The sequence below is a fragment of the Lissotriton vulgaris genome, chromosome 4_1 (assembly GCF_964263255.1).
Source record: "Lissotriton vulgaris chromosome 4_1, aLisVul1.2, whole genome shotgun sequence".
Lineage (NCBI taxonomy): Eukaryota > Metazoa > Chordata > Amphibia > Caudata > Salamandridae > Lissotriton > Lissotriton vulgaris.
The window spans coordinates 589,890,777-589,904,578 of NC_141691.1; the positions used below are offsets into that span (position 1 = coordinate 589,890,777).

Consider the following 13,802-nt stretch of genomic DNA (forward strand, 5'->3'; position numbering starts at 1 on the left):
TCAAGCGAGGCGGTCCCCAGATACCTGGGAGTGCGCCTATACCGCTCACCTGAGGACCTGTATGAGGGAAATCATCGTAGAGTATTGGCTGGCCTCCGCTCTGCGGTCGGTTTTTGGAAGACGCTCCCATTGGCACCTATAGGACGGATAGCCGTAGCCAAAATGATAATGATGGCCAGACTATTGTATTATTTTACAAATCTACCGGTGATTCCACCCCGATCATTTTTTCGCAAATTGGACACACTTCTCACGACACTTATCTGGGGGGATGGGCGACGTAGAATAGCCTTGCCCACTCTACAGCTGCCCACAACGGAGGGGGGCCTGGGCGCCCCGTCCTTCGAATCATATTTCCTGGCCGCGCAACTCCAATGGCTGTCTGACTGGATGGCGGAGAGACACATGGGCGAGACGGTCAGTGATGGAGGGAGACTGCCACTGCCCGCTATCAGGCGGCTACTATTGCCAGGCTCCAAACCGGACTGCACGCACCCGATACAGGTCACTGTAGCCCGTAAGTGCATGATGTGGGTCCACCGACTGTCGAAGGGGCAACCGTTATATTCCCCTCTGCTCCCCTTGGTAGGCTTTCCTCGGAAAGAGGGATATTACACCGAGGGAGACCTACGGGCATGGACTGACAGCGGGGTGACGGAAATGGAAGCCCTGTTCCACGAAGGGCAACTGAAAATGTATGACCAGCTAATCGAGTGGTATGACCTCCCGCGGGGACAATTCAGGACACACAGGCAACTGATAGACAGTGGTTGAACATTCTGGGACCTGGGAAGTTGTGAACCCCCTACACATCCAGTACTGCACACAGTACTGCGGATAGGAACGGGTCGACACCTAATGACATGGCACTATAGGGCCACATGGGAACTGACTAAAGTTCCCTTGGACAGACTACGCCAAACCTGGGAGGATGACGTAGGCCGGGTCTTTCATGATAAGGAGTGGGCACAAGCGCTAGAATACCCTAAAAAAGTCTCCCGCAACTCCCGCTTTAAGAATATACAGTACAATATCCTACACTGTGCTTATCTTACACCCGAGAAACTGCAGTAATTCTACCCGGACACGGAATTCCAATGCCCTCGATGCCAAACGCCAAACGCGAATTTCAAACACATGTTTTGGCACTGTCTATCCCTGCATCCGTATTGGACTAAGGTGAATCACACCTTACAGACTTTGGTCCACCTCCAACATGCTGACACATGGGAGGCATGCGCCATGGGGATCTACAGGAAAAAGAAGTCTGAGAAAAAACAATGGCGTTTCGCATCCCTGGTCCTCCTCCTCGCCAAAAGAAACATAGCCATGCATTGGAGGTCCCCTACGGGGCCACCGGAGGCGGCCTGGATAGAAGCGGAAACTAAGTGGGGGGCAGCAGAAGAAGAGACCCTGAGTGAGGAGGAGGTAAAAGGTACATGCAAACACCCAATCTCCATGGAATGGGCGCATCTTCTCATACAATTTAAGTTAGAGACAGCCGTGGAGGACACCCCAGAGTCGACACAACCCCCACCCTGCAGCCCCACTCGGAGCCCCGACCCGCGACCCCCTATCACCGATTGAGTAATGGAACTGACGCGCAATGAGTGGTGGTCTCCATTCAGGTGACAGCCTGCCGATGCTGAGGGTCCGATTTCCCCCCCCCCCCCCCATCACCCTCTCTAGGGCATACACACCAGCCCCCACTACCTGACGACCACTCTACACGCTGATAGTATGGATTGCTCGACCTCATCCACCGCGCTTCCCCTGTCTCCCCCCCCCTCCAATGCCCGCCCCCTTTTTCTATTCCCTGGTTGTTTTTTTTTTTTGTTAGGGAGGTACCCCCCTTCCATCGTTAGTAGCCTAGTTTCAGTCGGCAGTTCAAAGTCCGACTCAGTTACACAAACATAATTCTGTACACGTCCCCACAAGGGTACCACACTAACAGTGGGGATAATAACTTCCTCTGACTCAGCTCATTCACCATTGGAGAGGTCAGGTATATCCGTGACCGACATATAATGATGAGATAGTTTACCGCAATACTCTGGAGTTCATTTGATGTTGTTGAACCATGATCGCTGATGCTGAGCACTGTTTATGTTTATGCTGATAGACCTGTGATTTGTTGTATGTCCCGCAAGTGATTTTGCTTGGACTTGTAAAAAACCCTAATCAAAAGATTTAAACAAAAAAACAAGGAGACAGGCTTTTTTTCTGTTTTGTTTTCTGAGATTGCATATGTGCTTCACTGTACAGCATGCATACAAAGAGGGAAACGTTTTAAAATTAGTCGAAGCATGGTATTTTGCACTGGAAGGACATCCTTCCAGTACAAAATCTATACTAAACTCGCACAGACACCCTTGCACTATAGTGCAAAGGTGTGTGCGTGGTGCAGAGCTACCCGATAGTGTTCCGGTGCTAGGGAGAGGGGAAGAGAGTGCCATCCGTAAATATGGCAGTCTCCCCTTCTCACACAGTGCAGCAATTTTGGCTAGTGCACTGTATGAGAATTTGGTAAATAGACCCCTATGTTCCAGCATGAGTGTTGGGAAATTGAAGCTCACTGCAACACCCCAAACTTTTTGACCAAGCTACGTCCATAGCAGCAAATGTCCTTAATACTTTATTAACCCTGTCTGCTACAGTTTACATGCATGGATAAACCCCTACGAGATATCTTTCTGCAGATACATGTTTTCTGATAAATAGAAAACCTATGACTTCACGGCTCTTGGTGTGAGTGACAGCTCAATAACCCTGAGCATCATTTGCGTCTGTACACTCTATCCTCTATTACTTCATCCATGTTGCTCCTTTCTACCATCATATATGTAGCAGCAGCTCCTCAAGGGAGTGCTGAAGGGGTGGGTCGGGTTGGGGGTGGGGGAGGGTTAGGGTGAGGGGTAGTAAACTCTGGAATAAGGCCGAACGGAGTTGAGTAAATACATAAATAAAACAAATTAAATTGCACGTGCTGCAATGCCAAATCGGCGATGCAGCGCGCAATGTAATTAGTTTGATTTATTTATTTACTCAAATCTGTTTGGCCGTATTCCAGAGTTTACTAGCCCCTACCCTGCCCCTCCCCCGCCCCAACGCCCCGAGCACTCACCCGAGGAGCTGCCACTGCATATATGTGAGATGTTGTAAGTCTAGAAGCCAATAAGTTTGGAACATGAAATGTGACAAATCTGTGAGTGAACGTCACGTGACTGGTGCAACAGAAAAGCAGCTGTGAAATGCAAGCTTCAGTATTTTTATAAATATATATTCCAAGTAATAAAAACAAGAAAAAACCAATGAACATTTGTTGTCCTGCAAAGGGCCACAACATGGATCATCTGCGAACCATCAATATTAAACTATTGTTTTTTTTTTGTTTATTGGGAGAGCTTAAGTCCAGATCATTGTGAACGTGAGCATTCAGTTGCATGTTCCTGCTTTAGAGACTCATTTGAACCTTGTATATTGTCATCTAATATACCATATCTTATCTTATGACTCAAAATGTTACGAAGATATTGTACATCATACGTTTGGCATATTAGCGAAACAATGCATGAACCGATGATTGAGGGTTTTTTGGAATGATGTGGTCTCCAGGTTTCTTTCACACTATTAATTAACACTCATATCTAATTTTGCAAATATGTCACACCTTTAGAACCCCACACAGGCCGAATTAAATATCTTCAGTGCATGCACTAAAAACAATACCTGAATATGCGGCAGTGTCTGTTGCTGAAGAGACAGTATATAATTGGATTTATGGCACTATTAAGGGCTGGTAAATTCTGAATAATGACGGATGCGTAGAAACGCTCTTTGGTCACTGGCAGCATATCGAAGTTGTCCAGTATATCAAATAGAAAATAAGGACTCCAGCAAAGTACAAACGCTGAAAAGTAAGCATAACGAAATATAAGACACAAACCAGTTTCAATACAAGTTCGTCAAGAAATAGCACTTAAGGTCAAAATGTCACCTTTTTTTAACATAGTGGGACAGTAGTGTATTGTCATGTCCTTCTTACCCGCTCTCCCTAAATCTAGGAACATATGAGGCTGAGTTTCTAAAATCAAACATCTTTCCAAGACAGAATTTCAAGATGTATTTTGCCAAAATGTCTCCCTACTGTCTCTTAAGTAATGCTGTTTACTTGATGGTGTCAGCGCTAATATAATTGGAACCATACATTAATTGAAGGAATGTTTAGTCAGTGTTATTCTGGGTGGAAAAAGGGTTAAGCAGACGACAATATTATTGTCTGTGAAGGAATGGTACTTTACAAAGTGATCCCTCAACTAAATCAACCAGGGACGTTACCCCAAAGATAAAGAGAGAAGCCTTATTCAACCCTCAACTCTATAAAAAGCTGCTGTCGTTATGGAGAACATCTTTTAAAGTTACGCAGAACATTGCCACAAGACCAATGGGCAAAGGCACAGACTGTTATTTTTATAAGATATATAACATGTTTAATTTTGCTTTTTTATGTGTAAATTCAATCTGAGACTACAATTGTAAAAATGATAGTGCACACATATGCTTTAGATAAACATAAATGTTAGAGCCCAAAAGACAAACCAAAATGTGTTCACTTATTCACTTTTTGTCATTCCTACCATTTCCAATGCTATATAAAAATCTTCAAGACACTGCAAAATCCCCTAAATGGAATAAAATGATGGCGAGAGCAATTGCAAATGAAAACTGAATATCATTCACTAATAATCTATCAGACAGAATATTTTCTGTTATCATCTAACTCTAAACCATGCTATAAGGCAAATCTTTTTCCAACAAAGACAGAGGGGCATATGTACAATGCTCTACACCATATTAACAAAACGGCATTAATCCACTTTGCGTGGCTTAACGCTGTTTTGTAAATACGGTACCCTTTCAAGCAGGTATCTGCATGATAGGGCCGTGCAATAGGTGTTGCGTGGGCGTTTCACCGCGACACCCATTGCCTTTTGATGTTGCCCCAGATTTACAAGGATTCTAAGGCAGAGCCAAAATCTAACACCATGCAAAAGTAGGTGTTAGATTGGCGCCATAAAGGTATTTCTCCTCGTTTTTGCTATTTCTATAAGTGCTACATTCTGTAGCAATCATAGAAAAAGCAAAACGCCATTAATGATTGTTTATGTGCAGGAAGAGATACCTTCCTGCACATAAACAGTCATCCCTGCAATGCAGGCTTCTTTGCACTTTGGCGCAAGGCTGACTGTGTTGGTGCTAGGAAGCTATTTTTAGTGTAACGAAAAACACTGGTGCCCCTTATTTTTGTAAATATGGCACATCCGCATGTTTTTTAAATGTCTCAGACCTGCAAAATTTGCCACAGCACTGTACCATTTCCTTGTGAATATAAGTATAGGTATTTGCATTTATTAAGCGCGACAGATATCACAGAGCTCGGAATGCTGTATTCTAAAATGAGAATGGAAAATACTCGGGCATCTGAGAACAAGGGTACCTAGGCTAAAAAGGCTGCAAGTGTCAGTAATTACATCCTAGGGAACAACAAAGTTTCAGCTTCGTCCTAAATGACCTATAATTGTACGTAAGGCGAAGATCCAAGGGGAGTTCATTCCAATGAATGGCAGCCAGATTAGAGAAAGAACAGCCCCCTGCTCTAGCTTTCTTTTTTTAAATTTTTTTATTTTTATTGAAGTACTTGACATTATACATCATAGTGAGTAATACACATTGGATAATAAAACTTAAGATAACCCATATAACGAAACTAATAGTGCAGGCATCAGATACAAAGCTTTACTTGTCTTAATCTACTAACAATCAGAGCCACTAATCAAAATATGATTCCCATATTTTTTTTAATTTTCTCAACCTCCCGATCCTTTGTGCATATGCATGTTCACTTTTCCTGACTCTTTTAATTTTTTGAAGCCACTCATCTACGGTAGGAACCGTCTCTGACCTCCAATACTGGAGTACCAATGATCTTGCAACTGCAATTGCGATATACACAAGTTTTGCTAACGGTTCAAACAATTTAAGTTCTGGATCAAAACCATATAATATTAAATTAACGTAGCAGGGAACCACAACCTTTAGATAAATTTGAAGCAAAGCAAAAATTCCCTGCCAAAATATCCTAATTTTAGGACAATGAACCATTATATGGGTCCAATTAGCCAGATCCTGTTGTCTACATCTAAAACAGGTAGATGGAGTGTTAAGATACATTTTAGAAATGACAGCTGGAGTACGATGTAAGAGCCATTTACTAAAGAAAAGCATTCTTCACCAATTGGCGCCTCTCAAAACACTAAAATTAAATGTATTTAAAGTTTTCCAAGTATTAGGAGTCAACTCAGAATTTCCGTTTTTCTGCCATTTCCTAATGGCTTTGGAACTTAAGTCTCCCTCCCTACTTTGCGCTAAGTAGCGTCTCCAATCTCCGGGGTTCTTAGAGCGTGAGTGCAAAAAAAGATCATTGGTCAGTTGAATAGATTGACCGATCTGTACTAGATCAATTTGCACCAGGGATTTATGGATCAAATTATACGAGCCTATCAACAAAACGTTCCCATGGATTAGACTTGCCATCTCATTCAAAGTTAACCATGATCCATTTTTCACAAAATTCATCAAAGTTGAAAACCCAGCTCGTCCCCAATTGGCAACAGTTTCAGACCCAATTTTGATACCTATGAAGGAAAAAGCGCTGCTTACTGAAGTTGTTAAATTCAAGAGAGAGAGTGAATATCTTTGAAGCAAGGCCCCACGTTTAAAAAAAAAACCAAATCAGGACCTTATAGCGAACAAATTTAGGTGATTTAAGGACCTGAAGCGGGGAGGGAATTTCAATCTCTTGACAAATTAAGTCAAAAAAGAAATTTATAAATAATGTCTGTCCACAGACTGGCTGTTTAAATCTTGACAGATACTGTGCAAAGTATGCGTTATAATAATCTTTAAGGTTTGGTAAAGCAAGACCTCCTTGTTCCGTATCCGCATAAAGTGTACTGATTGCAATTCGGGCGTCTTTTTTGCCCAAACAAAGGCTGAAAATAAGAACTCAACTTTTGAAAAGAAGGAGCCAGGTAAAGAACAAGAAATCATGGAAAATAAAAAATTAAATAGGGGGAGCACTAACATTTTAATTAGAGCCACCCTGCACAAGATGGATAATGGCAGTACGTTCCAGCGTGCAAACCTTTTGAATAAGGGGATCAAAATTCAAAGAATACAAATCTCTTACAGAGGCAGAAAAAAACCCTCAAATATCTCTTAGGTCTAATATTAATACAGCTGTGTATATCGGGATGAAGTTCGGGATCTATGCCACCACAAAATAAGATCTCCGTTTTCTTTTTATTGATTCGATATCCCCCCCAAAGCCTCGAATTCTTCGAAGATTAAGAGAGCCTGTGTTTGGGAAAGCATCTCAGGTTTGATCAACAGCATTATATCGTCCGCATATAATTTAATCTTGGCCATGGAGGTAACGGGAGGGGAAATATATGTACAGTTCCGAATTGCGACTGCTAATGGCTCGATAAAGAAAGTGAAATGAGCAGGTGACAAAGGGCAACCTTGCCTCGTACCTCGCTGAACTACAATCAAGCCCACAATAGTTGCATTAATATTAATAATAGCTTTTGCGCCCCTATATAAATTCTGAATTAGATTAATAATTTGTGATGGAATCCCAAAACGCTGTAAAAAAAAAAGTGTCTCCCAAACCACCAAATCAAAAGCTTTTTCCGCATCTAAAAGTAAAACTAAAGCAGGAATCTCTTGAGTTTCAAAATAATCTAAAGCTTCAATCAAATAATGTGTGTTAGTGATAAGTCGGCGACCTGCAATGAATCCATTCTGGTCAGGATGAATCAATTCTGCGGAAACATTATTAAAACGAATTGAAAGTATTTTTGTAACAATTTTATAATCAGAATTTAATAGTGTGATTGGCCTATAAGAATTTGGATCCTTAGGTTCCTTCCCCCTCTTCAAAAAACTGACCACCGTTCCATCTTGAAAGGAGACTGGAATTGGGCCTCCCTCCAGCTTAGAGTTTAATAATAACAAAAATAGTTCAGAAAGAGAACTAAAGAAAACCAGAAAAAACTCAGCAGGGAGTCCATCCGGACCACAGGCCTTACCATGGGGAAGACTTTTTACCACCAGCTCTATTTCTTCCCTTGAAAATGGAGTTGCCATTGTCCTTTGGTCTACTTGAGGAAGAATCGGAAGAGGGTATTTATCTAAAAAGTCATTTAACCTTTGTTGATCTGTGTTATGATACGAGCTATAAATATTCTCATAATGAGATAGCATTATTGACCCTATCTCTCCGGAATCTGAGGTTTCCATATGAGTGATTGGGGATTTTAAGGGGTGAATCATGTTAGCCGCAGCTTTTTGCCTAATCTGCCAAGCTAAAAAAATTTCCAGTAAAATTACTATGTTCATAGAATTTTTGTGATTGCCTGCAAAAAATGTCCTCACTCCTTGCGAAATAATGCGTGCTATGCTCCCGCTTAGCAGCATTTAATTGGTTCTGTACGCTAACAGAAGACTTATAATATCTTTGTTCTATTAACGCCTGTATTTTTTGCTGCAGCAAATTCTTCGTATTCCTAGTGATGGAAGATTCCATTGCATCTTTTCCTATAACGACCCCCCTAATAAAAGCCTTCAAGGAGTCCCAAACGACGTGAAGAGGAGCAGTACCAGTATTGCGTGCAATATACTCTCCTATCTCTAATTTAAGTGATGTTACCCATGATTCATCGGACAGATATATCTTATTAAAAACCCATCGTTTAAGAGTTCTCTTATTCTCCCCCCCCAAAAAACTCGATGATTAACATAGCATGGTCGGAGAAGCCATTATGTAAAGTCTTCTGGTACAGAAAATTAAGTTTTGTAGAAGCAAGAAAAAAATCAATACGAGAGGATGACTTAAATCTTCCCGACCAGCAGGTAAACTCTTTTTTTGAGGGATTCTGCGCACGCCATGGGTCACAAAGATCGAGTGTCTTCACATTGTTAGTAATAGATCTAAATGACTTAGGTTTAGACTTTTTTTTAAATCAGTAGTGGAGTCTAGTTTTAGATTCATAAGAATGTTGAAATCGCCTCTGATTACAATGTCCCTTCCCACCATTAATAAAGACTGAAACAGGTCCTCATAAATAAGGACATTTTCATTTAGAGGAGCATATAAACTAATAAAGGTTAAGGGTATTTGTTTGTTTTTAAATTTACATGTGGCCCAACACCAAGGACCTTGGCCGCCCTCCTCTGTTTGTAAAATTTCAGCATGCAGATTCTTATTTAAGAAAAGTGCAACACCTCTCTGAGACTCGGTAAATAGGGAAAAACCGCGATATGAGGCCCAAGCTGGTCCCACAGGTTCTGGTGTAGATATGAAGACACCGTAGGCCATGGGTTCTAGTCCCATGACCCCTTGTTCACTCGTGTTATCCTTTGGGATGGGAGTGGGTTCCAAGTCCCATGTTCCCTTGTTCTTGCGCTACATTTTGGTGTGGGTTTTAGTCCATGACCTCATCATGTAGTTAGTTTATCCCTGTCTGGGGATGGGTGTGGGTTATTAGTCCCATGTTCCCTTGTTCACGCATTACAGTTTGGTGTGGGTTATTAGTCCCATTACCTCAAAAAGTTTTTAATCCCTGCCTTGGGATTTTATCGTTTTAGTGAGGGGGTTTTTGTCCCACCTTTGTTTTAAGGGGGTTTTAGTCCCACCTTTGTTGTGACTTTTGGGTTTTAGTCGCAAACTGTTTGGCACGTGGGTTTTAGTCCCACAGTGTTTCCTTACAAGAGGGGTGGTGTTTTTATTTACATTTTGCCACAGTGTTCTAATGCTAGAAGTGCTTTCTTTGATTTTGTTTCTCCCATTATGGATTTGTTTGGGGTCTTGTTGTCCCCTCTTGTTTACTTAATATTGTGAGCTTTTGTGAGCTATTAATTTATGCCTTTCTAATTTCAATTTGTTTGTTATTGAAGGAGGAGGATGGTGTTGGTTTAATTCTATCTTTTCGCTTTCTTCCTTCTTTAATAATTTCGATGTCTGTTTTCCCTCTCGTGATGCTTTTTCTTATTCATCCCTGGGTTACAGATTTCTTGGAAGTTTGTATATTCTTCTTGCGCTTAGTTTTCCTTTGCTTAGTCTTTTGTTCTTTTGTTTTCAATTATTAAAGGGAGAGGATAATGTGGTATCCTCATGTTGTATGTATGTTCTTGTATCTAGCTGCTCAGCCCAGTGTGAGTATTCTCATTGGAATCTTAGTGTGGGTGGAATGTTGGATGCATGATAGTTTCAGATAAGGATGGGCTGAGCGGCTAGTAGGTTGCTCCTGATGGGGCTGTTATCTTGCCCATGATACCTGCATCTGAAGAACTAATAAACATCTTCTACATGTACCTGATTTGGTCTACGGTGTCTTCATATCTACACCAGAACCTGTGGGACCAGCCCACTACAATTTCCTGTAGCAATATTACTGCGGGATTCTCAGTCATAATCCATGTCTCTATTGCACGCATTTTCTTCTTAATATTTAAGCCATTCACATTAAAAGAAACAATTCTCAAACCAGTTCTAGTAGACATTTACCTTTAACAAAACAACTTTTATTCCCCCTTAAACAAATCAAAGAACCTCGGCACTCTGTATCTACCAAAAGAAAAACCAATTCTTTGTCCTCTGTGCCTAGCAAAGGAGAAATTTGTAACATCAAGGACTTCATTTTTTATTCTTTTCTCCCCCCAGCACCCGCCGACCAAACCCCAGCACCCCCCCAGCTTGTGGCCCTTCTCCTACTCTGATTTCCCTCCCCCACGCTAGCCACAGAGCTCTATCCCTTAACACTGAGGTGTCGTGTTATTACACCCCTTCAGCCCAACGGCCGCCCCCTCAATTCTCCTCTCCCCCATACTCCAAAAAAAAAAACATGATAATGATATTCAAAGTTAGAATAATGGAATCTTTCAACCTTTCTAACCATCCTCAATCTCTTTAAGCAGCTCCTGCGCTTCCTCAACATCGGACAGCATATAGAACTTGCCCTTAATCAAAACTCTTAGCTTCGACTGCTGAGCTATCATAGCTTGAGCCCCCTTGGCTTTGAATAGGTGGAGAATCTTAACGAACTCCTTCCTTTGTCTGGCCGCAGCGGCGGACATGTCAGAGAAGATTCGACATTTCACCGTTGCATTTACTAGAAACTGCCTCTGTTTAATAGCCTTCAAAAGAATGTGTTCTTTAATCCTAACATCCGCGAAATTTGACAAAATAGTGCGAGGAAGGGTAGAGTTTGGGAATGGGTGAGCTGGAACCCGATGGGCTCTGGTGATAGTTAAGTCGCCTTTAAATTCAGGAATCACTCCCTGTTGAAGGAATGATGTGACCCAAATAAGCATATCAGATTCCTCGATTCCTTTTGGAGCCCCCACTATTCGAAGATTAGATCTTCGATAATAATTTTCTATGTCATCAAGTTTAACCTCCTATGCCCTTGTTGTCTTAAATACTCTTTTAGCCTCCTTTTTGACCTCCGTCATTTGGTCCTCCAAATTAGAAATTCTCTCCTCAGCTTCTGATAGACGAGCAGGAAGGGTGGAAACTAATTCTTTAATTTTATCCATTTTATCCACTCTCTGATGTATAGAGGCCAGTTCTGTTTTTTGGGACCTCTTCATCTCCCTCACCTCGTCTAAAATTAAATTTAACATGTCTTTAACGGACATCCGCATTTCACCCACAGTCTCAGTGTCCATGTCTAGGATAGGGCTACAAGGGTCCACTACATTTCCAGATTTTGCATCATTTACTACCGAAGTACAAACTATACTCGCTGGATCTTCTGTTTTTTGGTCTATGGTTGGTGAACTTTTTATTCCGTGAGAGTGGGTTATTGCAGAAATAGTGTTGGGTGCCAATATAGTCTTGGAATTATCTAAAGACACAGTACCAGCCGGCATATCAGGAAGCTGATCTAATATCGAATTGGAAGGCGTGGGAATCAGGCTACTGGGAGGAAACACCAGTATTTTCTTATCAAACAGCGCAAATTGTTTTGAGGGCTGGGGGGGCCCGGGTGTCTTGACCTTATTTTCCATATTCGAATCGTGATAAGTGATTTGATTAGACGACACCTCTCAAATATTGAATTTCCCAATTTCAACTTTCCCCAAATTATCTCCTGGGCTAGGTTGAACAGGACATTCTGTTAGTGATTACTCCAGCTCATCTGAGCTTGCCGAGGAGTGTACCGAATTTTCTTCCCTGGAGTCCCCTTTGTCCGCTAATTTAGCTGCTGCTTCTTTTGCCAGCTGTCGCCGAGCCCACGCCTTGCTTCGAGCGGTCAAAAGCTTGCCCATGTTACACACTGCCAATGGAGCTCCCTAAGTGTCAACTGTAGAAACAAATGCTGTGTGTTGGACTCGGCCCTTTTTGCAGGGTCATCCCTGAACATTTTGCCTTCCTCCTGTATTTTGTCTGACCTGTTTTTGTTGGCTTTATGACTCTGGGCACTTTTTCACTGCTGATCAGTGCTACAGTGCATATGCTCTATAGCATATTGATGTATGGATTAGTGACTCCATGATTGGCTGGTTTGGTTTACTTGTCAGACCCTAGTATAGCACACTGAATGTGTCCAGGGCTTGTAAATTCAAATGCTGCTGGTGGGCTTGCAACACTGGTTGTGCCACCCACAGAAGCAGCTTGTAAATTGTGTCTCAGGTCTGCCATTGCAGGGCCTGTGTGCAGTCTGGTACTGCCATGTTGACTGGGCAAGTGCACTCACTTGCCAGTCCCTAAACATTCCCTTATCTGCATATTAGTCACCCCTATGGTAGACCCCTGGGCAGGGTGCATTGCAGGTAAAAGGTAGGACAAGCCCTGATGTGTGTGGCATGTCCTGGTAGTGAATTACAGCCATTTTCGTTTTTCACTATTGCAAGGCTTCTGCTCCCCTTAGGCCAGAATGGGCAGTTTGAATATTACATCTTATAATCCTAACTGACTCAGGGAACTAGGTAGAAATTCGAGTTTAGTATGCCTGAACTCAGAATGATAAAATTCATCTTTTAGTGAAGTTGGTTTTAACATTCTGTGTTTGAAAATACCACTTTTAGAAAGTAGGTATTTTACTATCTAACCATCTACCCCTGCCTCTGCTAGGTTGTGTTTTCCATGTCTGGAGTTTGAGTGACAGGGGCTGTGGGTTCCAGGAGACAGGATGAGTCAGCACAGGGCTAAATAGAGAGATATGAATGCAGATGGGAGGTAGGAGTTGCACCTGGGACTTTAATAGGGCCATGCCTTCCCTCCACAATGCTGGCTCGACCTCCCGTGGTGCGTCTGATGTCCCTGCCCTGCACTGTGAAAGGGAAGAAGGAGTCATGTAAACAGAGTGTTCCAAGACTGACCAGAACTGGTTTGGACAAGGCAAAGGCCTCTCTGACTTCAGAGAACAAAGAGAAACTGTTTATAAAAAGGGGGACCAAGACCCCAGAACTTTAGATCACTTTTGGGAATAAGAAGAAACCTTTGCTGAGGAGAGGCACCAGAGAGACTGAGGAGACACTATCCCTAAGCGTGAGGTATTGGCCTGCAGTGGTTGTCTGACTGCCAAAGAGAGGAGAAAGGACTTTGTGCTACTTTTATTCAACTTGTGAAGTAGAGCTTGAGATAGAGCTTGCCTCCTTGTGAACTCTCAGGGACAACAGACTTCAACCACCAGCACCTCAAGATTTCTTTGGAAGCGGCTACAGTTGTTTTG

General features: G+C 42.3%; 1 protein-coding gene across 1 annotated transcript in view; it reads right to left on the minus strand.

The window, feature by feature from the left end:
- NPSR1 (neuropeptide S receptor 1) overlaps positions 1-13,802 on the minus strand; it is a 1,161,350-nt gene that overhangs the window by 88,516 nt on the left and 1,059,032 nt on the right. The window contains exon 6 of the mRNA XM_086966827.1: positions 3,730-3,910. Coding sequence (XP_086822953.1) covers positions 3,730-3,910 — 181 coding nt within the window. The remainder of the gene's footprint in view (positions 1-3,729; positions 3,911-13,802) is intronic.